We start from the raw sequence: 12,577 nt of genomic DNA on the forward strand, positions 1-12,577 counted from the left end.
AGACGGAGCGACAGCTGGATATAAAATGGAGGACATAGAGATAGGAGAGCACTGAGATGAATGAGGGCGGTAGATTGGGGCTAGCATTTTTTCCAGATCCTTAAACCACGCCTAATACATCAAATAGAAATAAATCAAATATTAAATTAGTAAGAAGGACATTCCGAGCGAAAGAGTGATAGAAAGCGAGGGAGAAAGAGGAAGGGTGGAGAGGTGGACAGTTGCAGCTCTGATGCAGCCCTTCGACAAAAACAGCGCCGTCCGAATTCCGTTGGGTCACCATTGTAACGGAGCGTATCCCCTGGAGCTGAGTGGTTTGACCCAGGAAGAGGGTGGCCTGAGGGACTGTGGCAGAGAGGCAGGGGACCGGTCTGGTCTGGGCACTGAACAGGCTCATCTCTCAAAGTCATCACTCTCACAGAGGACAGGGAAGAGGGGAAGAGGAATGGAGGAAAGGAGGAGGGAGGGGTGCAGGGAAGGTCCAGTGCAACTCATCACTCATTTCTCTCCACAGGCAGAGGCAAGCTGTTGCCTTCACGATGAGTGTTGGTGCACATACTTGTAGTTCACGCCATGACTTATTCATGAGAAGATATTGGGCTTTGCCTGTGTGATCTCTTTCAGTACCTAAGACTCCAACCCATTTCTCTCTCTGTCTCTCTTGCAGCCCAAGGTGCCCAATTCAGACTGGCGTTACTCTGCTTCACTTAGGGCTGGGATGCAGAGGTAAGCACATACAACCTTTTACCATACCTCAAAAGGTGTCCACTGTCCATTAGAATGTTACTTCGTGATTCATAATTCACCGGCATTCCATTCCTTTTAATCCCTCATAAATCATATGTTACTTTATCCATTCCCCTCCACTATAAGTACTACTCACACTGCTGATAGTTTAATTAAAATGGATACCAAACCCTATAGCACAGCAGAAGAATTTCCTTCTGAGTCAGCCACACTCCAAAAAGCAATTTCTGCAGGCTCTAGTTTTGTCTAATCTTGATCATTGTCCAGTCGTGTGGTCCAGTGCTGCAAGGAAAGACCTAGTTAAGCTGCAGCTGGCCCAGAACAGAGCGATATGTTTGGCTCTTAATTGTAATCAGAGGGCTGATATAAATAGCTACAAGTTGAGGAGAGACTAACTGCATCACTTCTTCTTTTTATAAGACACAATAATGTGTTGAAAATCCCAAATTGTTTGCGTAGTCAATTTACACACAGATCAGACACACACACTTATCCCACCAGACATGCCACCAGGGGTCTTTTCACAGTCCCCAAACCCAGAACAAATTCAAGAAAGCGTACAGTATTATATAGAGCCCTAATTGCATGGAACTTCCTTCCATCTCATATTTCTAAAATAAACAGCAAACCTGCTTTCAAAAAACAGAGAAAGCAACACCTCGCGGCACAATGCCTCTCCCCTATTTGACCAGATAGTTTGTGTGTATTCATTGATATGAAGGCTACGTGTGCCTTTAAAAATATATATGTAGTTCTGTCTTTCAGCTCTTATTGTCTGTTGATGTTCTGTATTATGTCATGTTTTGTGTGGACCCCAGGAAGAGTAGCTGCTGCTTTTGCAACAGCTAATGGGGATCCTAATAAAATACCAAATACCAAAATACATTACTATTAAACCAGATATTATCCTATTTATATAGCATCTGTTCTACAGTATTCTATTAGCTTGGCCGTTAGACAGTAGTAGTTAGACAGAGAGCGAGGGGTAATCAGGGGGTCAGTGATAGACTGAGGGGACAGACGGCGGGATGGAGAGAGAGGGACAGAGAGGGGGATGGAGAGAGAGATGGAGGGGAGGGCAGTTGGGCGGAAATATGGCATTGGGAATGCGCAACACAGCACAGGGATCACATTACCCATGAGCCATTGGGCCACTAGCTGCTCTGGGATTGTCTGGGCTTGACCCAAACGTGGAGCATGCTAATGAGAGGGAGGGGCTAAGTTAACGAGCAGAGCCAGCCTTAATGAGCCAGGGGTAGCCAGGCGAACCACATCACCCACTGCACTGCGGCCAGGTAATCTCATAGTACCCCCGCAAACACACACACACACACACACACACACACACACACACACACACACACACACACACTGCTCTGCTGCATTGCCAATCTCATGAACTGAGGATGACTGGCGGACCAGTCCCTCCATCGGAAGTAGGTCATCTGCCACCGCCCCTCACAAACACAGACACACACACACACACACACACACACACACACATAAAAGTCTTTCCCTCCGGCCATGGCAGACAGCACTGCGGCAGTGATGAGGGACATGAGAGATGACAGAATGGATAACGCTTTCACAGCTCCCTGTAAACAACGTCTGTCTGTCTGTCCAGAGACATGGTTCATCAGGGTCAGTGTGTGCGTGTGTATTTGTCATTGTTTTATGGTTTATCATTTATTGTTTAATGTGTGTGTGTGTGTGTGTGTGTGTGTGTGTGTGTGTGTGTGTGTGTGTCAGATTAATACACGTTTAACATCTGAGTGTCATTGGTGTTACACAGATTCCCTCATAATTACAGCAGGGTTTAATGAGAGTTAATGTGCTTGAGCAAATAATTCTAATACATTAAATCGCTCTTGTTACTTTAGTATGGAGCCCTTTATCCATCCCTCCTCGTCTCTCTTCCCCTCCCTCCCTAAATCTGAGCTGTTGACTGATCTATTCATACTCTACTGAGATTACAGTTTGTTTGAAACATTTTGAGACATTTTGAGTGTATACCCCAAACAGCAATGCACTTGAGTAATGATTTTGACCTAGTTAGTTTTACAGCCCTAAATCTATTTCTCTGTAATTATGAACCCCGCTTAGCTAGAGGCTAGCGTGTCTATGGGTTCATTTTTACTGCACTGGTTGTAATAATGACAGGCAAAGAGATAGATAGATAGAAATGTTTGCCAATTTATTAAAAATAAAAAAACAGAAATAACTTATTTACATAAGTATTCAGACCCTTTGCTATGAGACTTGAAATTGAGCTCAGGTGCATCCTGTTTCCATTGATCATCCTTGAGATGTTTCTACAACTTGATTGGAGTCCACCTGTGGTAAATTCAGTTGATTGGACATGATTTGGAATGGCACACACCTGTCTATATAAGGTCCCACAGTTGACAGTGCATTTCAGAGCAAAAACCAAGCCATGAGGTCGAAGGAATTGTCCGCAGAGCTCTGAGACAGGATTGTGTCGAGGCACAGATCTGGGAAAGGGTACCAAAACATTTCTGCAGCATTGAAGGTCCCCAAGAACACAATGGTCTCCATCATTCTTAAATGGAAGAAGTTTGTAACCACCAAGACTCTCCCTGAGCTGGCCGGCCGGCCAAATTGAGCAATCGGGAGAGAAGGACCTTGGTCAGGGAGGTGACCAAGAACCCAATGGTCACTCTGACAGAGCTCCAGAGTTCCTCTGTGGAGATCGGAGAACCCTCCAGAAGGACAACCATTTCTGCAGCACTCCACCAATCAGGCCTTTGTGGTAGTGGCCAGACAGAAGCCACTCCTCAGTAAAAGGCACATGACAGCCTGCTTGGAGTTTGCCAAAAGGCACCTAAAGGACTCTCAGACCATGAGAAACAAGATTCTCTGGTCTGTTGAAACCAAGATTGAAAATCTTTGGCCAGAATGCCAAGTGTCTGGAGGAAACCTTGCACCATCCCTACGGTGAAGCATGGTGGTGGCAGCATCATGCTGTGGGATGTTTTTCAGTGGCAGGGACTGGGTGACTAGTCAGGATCGAGAGAAAGATTAACGGAGCAAAGTACAGAGAAATTATTGATGAAAACCTGCTCCAGAGTGCTCAGCACCTCAGACTGGTGCGAAAGTTCACCTTCCAACAGGACAATGACACTAAGCACACAGCCAAGACAATGCAGGATTGGCTTCGGGACAAGTCTCTGAATGTCCTTGAGTGGCCCAGCCAGAGCCCGGACTTGAACCCGTTCGAACATCTCTGGAGAGCTTAAAATAGCAGAGCAGCGGCGCTCCCCTTGAGAGGATCTGCAGAGAAGAATGGTATAAACGATAGATAGATAGATTATGACATGGTAATTGCAGGGTACAGTGAAAATCTTATGCTCTGGGCTCCAACAGAGCAGGTTCAATTAAAAATGAAGATACATTTTATTAAAGTGAATGAGACAAAATAAGGATGATGATAATAATAATAATAATAATAATATGCACATTTACAACTGTGGGGACAGGGTAAGAGTCCGTTTGGGAATGTCCATGGGGGAGCAGCAGGGGGGTGAAGTGATGGGATGAACTAACCATCAGCCAGACAGACAGGCAGGCTGATTGTCTTTCAGAAAGACAAAGAGACATTTACATGGACACAAGGAGAAAGTGAGACAATGAGCAATAGCGGTGTGTGTGTGTGTGTGTAAAATCACAGGGGAAGCCTAATCAGGGGGAAAAAAGCCACATTACAACCTATGTGTTGTGATAATTGTATTGTTTGCTCTATAACCTGTTAGAACATATGCATTGACACCGTGATATATAGGCCTAAAGGCCCGAGACAATAAGAAGACACAGTGGCAGAATAAAATTAACCGCACATTTATTTCATTACAAAGCCGGAGTACAACATCTGTCCTGTGAAGTCCCTAAAAAACATATTGCATGTAACAAACAGTTACATGACATACAGCATGGTCAATCAAGTTAATGTTTCTGACATTTTCAGACCACTAAACAGCTACTGATTTAGAACCACAGAGACTTACCGCAAGTCGCAAAGAAAACAGGAACCGCCTGCACTATTCCAGCACCATTTCAACTTCAACATTTCAACATCATCAAATCACATCTGCTTGGTCTAATACAGTGACAACTAAAGATACCAAAAACAGTGTAGTCGAATCAACTTAAGATAAATATGATGTGGCTGTCCTTGGATCTGATTTGTGTGTGTGTGTGTGTGCAAGTAAAAAAAAAATCATGTTGACTCACCCTCCTCTTTCATGTTGACTAAACGGTCTATCTTACAGTACAAGCTTTTATTTTTTTGATGTCTTAGCTAAAATGCTTGCTCGCTAGCCTAACTTCCTTTCATGGGCAACGTTAGCTAGTTAACATTAGCCTTCTACATTAGCTACATATTGAACTTCCATCCTCTCAGTCCAGGGGCACAATATATGAACATACGGTTGGATCTAAATCGCCGTTATAATCATTGGCTAGTAGGGAAAATTAAGTAAAACCACACGTCCAAATCAATATCCATCCAGCTAATTTTGGAAAAGGACAAATTTAGCTAGCTAGCTAGCCACCGGAGGACAACACAACAAGATGCAACAATTCAAGTTGTTTCTGTCAATTACGGATTTCTTTTGATGCGATGTGATGTTTGGCTATGATTTCATTAAAAAAAAAGCTTGCTGGCTTCCCTGCATTCAATGCTACAGGCAGCAACAATGTCATACTCTTTATGACCAGACAGCATCACAGAGATGGCCTACACATACAGAGACAGAGGGGCGCTGTTTTGCTCGCTCGGATCCTTTCTCCGGTGAGATACATTCAACCTCTTGTGAATTGAAGGGGAATTATGAAACACAAAGAGAAGAAAGATACATTATTTTGTTTCTTTTTTTTGTTGGTCATTTTTTTGGGGGGTGGAAGCCTGGCTTCCCTTGGCATCCATGAATACACGTCACTGACAACAAGAGAGAAACAGATACAGGCATTAGCTGTAGGAACATGCTTTCGGTCCAGTGTTCTCCATTAATAATTAATGAGTGAATCTGAATGACTCCAGCTCTACAAAGCACTTAAAATGGCCACCCTGCCAAATCTCTCTTCATCTCCTTATACTACTACACAAAGACAGGAGGACCTTTCCACACACAACACACACACACACATTTCAATACAGCTGATGGAATAGAGATGACAGAGGCGTGAAATATTGCAAAGAAAGAAAGGGAGGGAGAGGGGGAAGGGAGAAATGAATACAGAGAGAACGGGTGAGGGGGAGAGAGTGTGAATCAGATGGCAGAAGAGCGAGGAGAGGATGGGGACTGAGCTGTGATTGCCTGACCTTGGGGGTGAACATGCTCACACATACACCCGCACACATACACGCACACGCACACGTGTGCACGCGGACGGCCAGACAGTGTGTGAAGAGCCTGGAGAAGAAGGGCAACTAAAATGGTGGCAATACTGCTGCCTCGTCCCACACGCTTTCCCTTCCTCCTGTCTCTCTTACATGTTCAGCTATTATTCATTTCAATAGCTTCACTTTTATCCTATGGAGAAAATGTCCTTGGGTTCCACCTTTGACATTTTGCAGTATATTGTGGTATGGGATCGAGTATTCAATCGCATATTGGGCACTTCCAAGTATGTGTGTGTGGGCGGGCCAGAGAGAAATACAGCGAGAGAGAGACAGAGAAAGGGACTCCAGCTGAATTGGGGGAATGGTTCTCTTCTCATCTGACCTCTGTCAGACGAAACTTTGCGAGACCCAGTTTTCCAGGCAGGGACAAAGGGAAGGAGAGAAGAGAGGGATTAAACATGGAATAGTAGCAATGCAGGGGGATTGAAAGAGGGAGAGCACCGCCTTAAAACTATATGCACAGGTTAATATCGGGAGACAGTGTACATGCTGAATGCAAACAACCGGTCAAAAGTTTTAGAACACCTACTCACTCAAGGGTTTTTCTTTATTTTACTATTTTCTACATTGTAAAATAATAGTGAAGACATCAAAACAATGAAATAACAATTATGGAATCATGTAGTAAGCAAAAAAAGTGTTAAACAAATAAAATATATGTTATATTTGAGATTCTTCAAATAGCCACCGTTTGCCTTGATGACAGCTTGGCACACTCTTGGCATTCTCTCAACCAGCTTCACCTGGAATGCTTTTCCAACAGTCTTGAAGGAGTTCCCACATATTCTGATCACTTGTTGGCTGCTTTTTCGACTCATCCCAAACCATCTCAATTTGGTTGAGGTCGGGTGATTGTGGAGGCCAGGTCATCTGATGCAGCACTGCATCACTCTCCTTCTTGGTCAAATATCCCTTACACATCCTGGAGGTGTGTTGGGTCATTGTCCTGTTGATAAACAAGTAATAGTCCCGCTAAGCCCAAACCAGATGGGATGGCATATTGCTGCAGAATGCTGTGGTAGCCATGCTGGTTAAGTGTTCCTTGAATTCTAAGTAAATCGCAGACAGTGTCACCAGCAAAGCACCCCCACACCATAACACTTCATCCTCCATGGGAAATACACACATGGAGATCCTCTATTCACCCACACCGCGTCTCACAAAGACATGGCGGTTGGAACCCAAAATCTCAAATTTGGACTCCAGACCAAAGGACAGATTTCCAGCGGTCTAATGTCCATTGCTTGGGTTTCTTGGCTCAAGCAAGTCTCTTCTTCTTATTGGCGTCCTTTAGTAGTGGTTTCTTTGCAGCAATTCGACCATGAAGGCCTGATTCACACGCACTCTTCTGAACAGTTGATGTTGAGATGGGTCTGTTACTTGAACTCTGTGAAGCATTTATTTGGGCTGCAATTTATGAGGCTGGTAACGCTAATGAACTTATCCTCTGCAGCAGAGGTAACTCTGGGTCTTCCTTTCCTGTGGCGGTCCTCATGAGAGACAGTTTCATCATAGCGCCTGATGGTTTTTGCGACTGCACTTGAAGAAACTTTCAAAGTTCTTGAAATGTTCCCTATTGACTGACCTGCATGTCTTAAAGTAATGATGGACTGTTTCTCTTTGCTTATATGAGCTGTTCTTGCCATAATATGGACTTGGTCTTTTACCAAATAGGGCTATCTTCTGTATACCCCCTTATCTTGTCACAACACAACTGCTTGGCTCAAACGCATTAACAAGGAAAGAAATTCCACAAATTAACTTTTAATAAGGCACACCTATTCATTGAAATGCATTCCAGGTGACTACCTCATGAAGCTGGTTGAGAAGAATGCCAACATTGCACAAAGCTGTCATCAAGGCAAAGGGTGGCTATTTGAAGAATCTCAAATATATTTTGATTTGTTTAACACATTTTTTAGTTACTACATGATTCAATATGTGTTATTTCATAGTTTTGATGTCTTCACTATTATTCTACAATGTAGAAAATAGTCAAAATAAAGAAAAACCCTTGTGTTCTAAAACTTTTGACCGGTAGTGTACACGCACACACACACAGCGCTCTCCGCATTGTTAGCTCTGCCTTTGCGTTTCAGTCACCCCTGGTTCCTCTTTAGGTTTCTTCCTAGGTTCCTGCCTTTCTAGGGAGTTTTTCCTAGCCACCGTGCTTCTACATCTGCATTTCTCGCTTTTCGGGGTTTTAGGCTGGGTTTCTGCTGAGGTAAAAAGGGCATTAAGAATACATTTGATTTGATGTAATATCTGCTAACATAATAAAGAGAAAGTCTAGATAGTGTTTTTCTAATCCTCAATTAAAACCCTGCTCTGCATCTCACTATGGTAAAATGGGCTGCTCTTACTGGATAAATGATAGTGGAACATGCAGATTGTTTCAAAAGCGACATGAAATGTACCTGAACCCTTTCATGATTAAAACACCTAACCATAGTTTGAATAGAGGACATTAAGATTTAGTGGAATCTCATACCTTACATTTATGGCGTGTGTGTGTGTGTGTTTAAGATTACTTTTTATTTGCTGTATTTTGGCAGCAGCCTGTCGCTGTTTTAACACTGTAGAGCTCAATTCATTTTAGTGGGAGGGTTGCTGAAATCCCTGGGGTGGGTGTGAAAATGTTAGAGCACCCATCTGTAATCCCTAATCCAGGGAGCGGTGTGAATATGCAGGGTGACTACTGTTTAATCCTAATCCAAGGGCCCATTTGAGTTCCTGAGATGGAATTGGTCTGACCCCCCCCACACACACACACACACACACACACACACACACACACTGTGGTTTCCTACCATGGCTTAATTTAGTAATGCTCTGTATTATAGGAAACTTGTGGAGCGAGAAAGGACTGGGTCCACAGAAGCTTATAGCTGCTGCTGCTTTATGGCCCTGTGATAGATAATATAATGGAGTTCACCCAGAAAATGTGTGTGTGTGATGTGTTTGAGAGTGAAAGGGTGTGTTTGTGTGTGTATTTATGAGAGAAACTCTCTCAATATATACTGTACCATCAGACTGTGTGGGTGTGTGTGTGTGTGTGTGTGTGTGTGTGTTATATTGCTCTAGATTCTGTAACCTCTGAAAATGTGTGTGTTGGGATGTTTCTCCAGTGTGTAACCTCAGAGTGTGTGTTGTGTTCCAGCTCAGTGCACATGGAGGAGTCGTCGGTGATGCAGGGAGCCCAGGGGGTTCTGGTCCAGAACTGGCCAACCGTGTCTAGCGCCGCCGGAGGTAAGAGCCAGGCCACTACACCACACACTGACCCGCTCTGACCCTGACCAGACCAGAGCAGAATACAATCAGACTAAGCCTCTGAGCAACCCAGGCCAATGCAGAACAACTCAGACTATCAAAAACCCAACCCAGACTAGCTAAGCCAGACCTACCCAAGGACAAACCAGACCGGTTTAGGCCCACTCAGACTACCTCCGACTTTGACTGGCACAGTGTAATCCAGACCAACTACGACATAACCAAAGGGAGAGACCAGGTTCTCCATCATCGCCCTGACTCCTGCTCACTGCCCTTATCCACTCAGAGATGAAATGACACTGTTCTGTGGGTGGAGATTGGGATCTGTAACAGGAAGAGAGGGACCGGAGAACAACACATAGAGAGAGAGAGAGAAAGAAAGGAGTCCAGAGTCAACAGAGTAGATGACCTGATAAACACCAGTTTGTTTACAGAGGTTTAGAGAGCTGAGCCTCAGAGACATCAACACAGACCCATATTAATCATGAATACAACTCTGATTACATTCTTCCTCTCTGCAGTCTCTCCCTCTCTCTTTCGCTCTCCCATACATACCCCAACGTGATTCAATGTAAACTCTCCTTTTTTTTTATACAAAAATCACATTAGTCCCCCGCCTCTCGTAACCCTGGTGACTGTTCTTGTCACTTCTGTACTTCTCGGATGATGAAACGGGTCGTAGCGTCCTGCTCTCGGATGCTCTCTACCCTCATTAGCATACTCATTATGACCGCACAAGAAGCATTAACATCTGACTCAAGGTCAGTACCTTCCGGAACAGACGTGTTTGGGTGGACAGGAACTCAGCTGGAATGTGTTATGTAGCAGGGTCCAGGGAGGGAGGGGCGAGTAACAAGAGAGGAGTGGAACGTGAAGACATTGCGGAGGATACAGAGAGATAGAAAGGAGTGGGAGAGAGATGGATGGACACAGGAAGAGAAGGATGACAGTGCTGCAATTTACTGAGTAGATAGGAAGGTGATTTGTTGTAATTAAGGTATGTAGAGAATGACCCGGCTCTCTGTCCATTATAGACAGCCTGACTAACTGCCCACACACAGTCTTCTCTCTCTCTCTCTCTCTCTCTCTCTCTCTCGCTCTCTCTCTCTCTCTCTCACTCACACACACACACACACACACACTCTCACACACTGCCTTCCCCGCTTTTTAATCGATTTCTTGCCCGGACTGAGGAGTTGCAGCCTTGAGCAGGGGGGGTGGTGAGTGGAGGGAAACTGAATGGGTGGAGATGCCCGTCTTCATGGGTAGGGTTGGCTGGAGTTGACTAAGGGGTTGTGGAAAGGGGTGACAGGATGGGGAGGGTGTATACTGGGATCGACAGAGTAAGGGGTTGGATGGATTTTAATGGGGGGGTGTGGGGGGGAGTTAAAAGTAAAGAGATTGATGCTAAACGAAACGGTGTCGTCTGGGCATGAACGTCAGGGGGTTTGGAATAATGGGGATGGAGTCCAACAACAAAAAAGTCTAATGGCAAATTTTAGGATGTAGAATGATTCAATTGACCAGATTTGGAAAAATGTCAGGAAGTTGTAACGGTGAAGACGTAGACAGGGACACAGCTGGATCTGTCCAGTATGATAACCCTCACTGAATGAGTCATCTCCTGGTCTAATGATCAGTGAGCCAGTCGTTGCTTGTCTGCTTTCTGCCGGTTTAGGACCTGAAGTAACTTTCATATATTGCTGCAGCGTGAGAGAGGAGAGGTGTTGTGTCGATTGTTACAACTGCAGGGTGGGTTTCTGGGTTGTTGTCTGATGGAGTCTATTTGCTTTCTGTTAGATGTGAGACAAAGAGCCACAGCTGTAGACTACGCCCCTGTTTCTTCCCCCGTGTTTTCGTCAGGGTGGTTTGCTGCGGATATGTGTGTTTGTGTAGGAGTGTGTGGAAGTATTTTTATGTATGAGAAAGAGAGACTGTGTGTGTGTGTGTGTGTTAGCTCCCTGCTTTGTGTGCAGCTCCTGGTATGACAGATGGAGTCCAGCCTACGCCCAGATTAACAGACTCACATTAATGAAATCAGGATTCTGCATGCTGCCTAACTCTATCACTCTCTCCTCTCCTCTCTGCTTCCATCCATCCCGCCATTTCACAGCTCTGTTTCTAAAGCAGGGGCACGCACAGGGATTCACAGAGGGCTGTGCTGGATCTGAACAATCCCCGGGGGAAAAATTGGTAGAGGGAAGAAAAGAGAAGGAGAGGGAGAAATGTAGAGCCAGAGAGCGAAAGGAAGGAGAGGAGAAATGGAGAGCAGTGAGAGGGAAGAGAGGGAAAGAGGGAAGGGAGGGATGGGGGACTGGGAGAGAGGGGGGAGAGTGTGACAATGAGTTGGAAAAAAGAGACAGAGGCAGAGAGTGAAAAGGGAGAGAGGGAGAGGGGGAGGGAGAGAGGGATGGAGGGGGTATGAGGCTGCTGTTGCTAGGGGAGAGTGTGTTGCTAGGGGAGAGTGGTTGACTCGGAGAGCGAGAGAAAATGAGGGAGAGAGGGAGAGAAAGCTCACAGCATTATTCTCCATCAGCACTGTCGCTGTGACGCCCAAGTCCTACCGCTTCACTGGAGGATGCAGTTTCCACGGCAACCATTCATAGCCCGGAACTGAGTGTCGAGAGAGAGAGAGAGATGGAGAGAGAGAGAGATGGAGAGAGAGAGAGAGATGGAGAGAGAGAGAGAGATGGAGAGAGAGAGCGAGATGGAGAGAGATGCAGAGAGAGAGATGGAGAGAGATGCAGAGAGAGAGATGGAGAGAGATGCAGAGAGAGAGATGAAGAGAGCAGAGAGAGATGAAGAGAGCAGAGAGAGAGATGAAGAGAGCAGAGAGAGAGAGAGAGAGATGAAGAGAGCAGAGAGAGAGAGAGATGAAGAGAGCAGCGAGAGATGAAGAGAGCAGAGAGAGGGTGTAAGAAGACCGTTACGGAGGGAGAGAGAGGGAAATGTGGACGTGAGTGGGCTGTGAGGTTGAAGCAACGCAGGTGAATAGAGAGAAATAGGGAGGTGGCTGCTGGTCAAATAAAAAAAACAAGCGTTGGATAGAAAGGAGGGAGAGGCTGTGTTAGCTAGAAATGGTCTGAGGAGGGCATGGCGAGGGGAAACAAGGAGAGAGGGAAGGAGAGAGGGAGAGAGGGA

The 12,577-nt window shown here is 45.2% G+C and overlaps 1 protein-coding gene across 25 annotated transcripts in view; it reads left to right on the top strand.

Moving 5' to 3' along the window:
* Positions 1–12,577, top strand: part of LOC106604881 (protocadherin alpha-C2) — a 221,101-nt gene that overhangs the window by 185,207 nt on the left and 23,317 nt on the right. For 23 of the 25 annotated variants that reach the window (XM_045718168.1, XM_045718164.1, XM_045718169.1 and 20 more), the window contains 2 exons: positions 668–726; positions 9,327–9,415. In XM_045718168.1, coding sequence (XP_045574124.1) covers positions 668–726; positions 9,327–9,415 — 148 coding nt within the window. The remainder of the gene's footprint in view (positions 1–667; positions 727–9,326; positions 9,416–12,577) is intronic. The other 2 variants (XM_045718182.1, XM_014200002.2) reach the window with 1 other exon arrangement.

Source organism: Salmo salar, chromosome ssa05, assembly GCF_905237065.1.
Source record: "Salmo salar chromosome ssa05, Ssal_v3.1, whole genome shotgun sequence".
Classification (NCBI taxonomy): domain Eukaryota; kingdom Metazoa; phylum Chordata; class Actinopteri; order Salmoniformes; family Salmonidae; genus Salmo; species Salmo salar.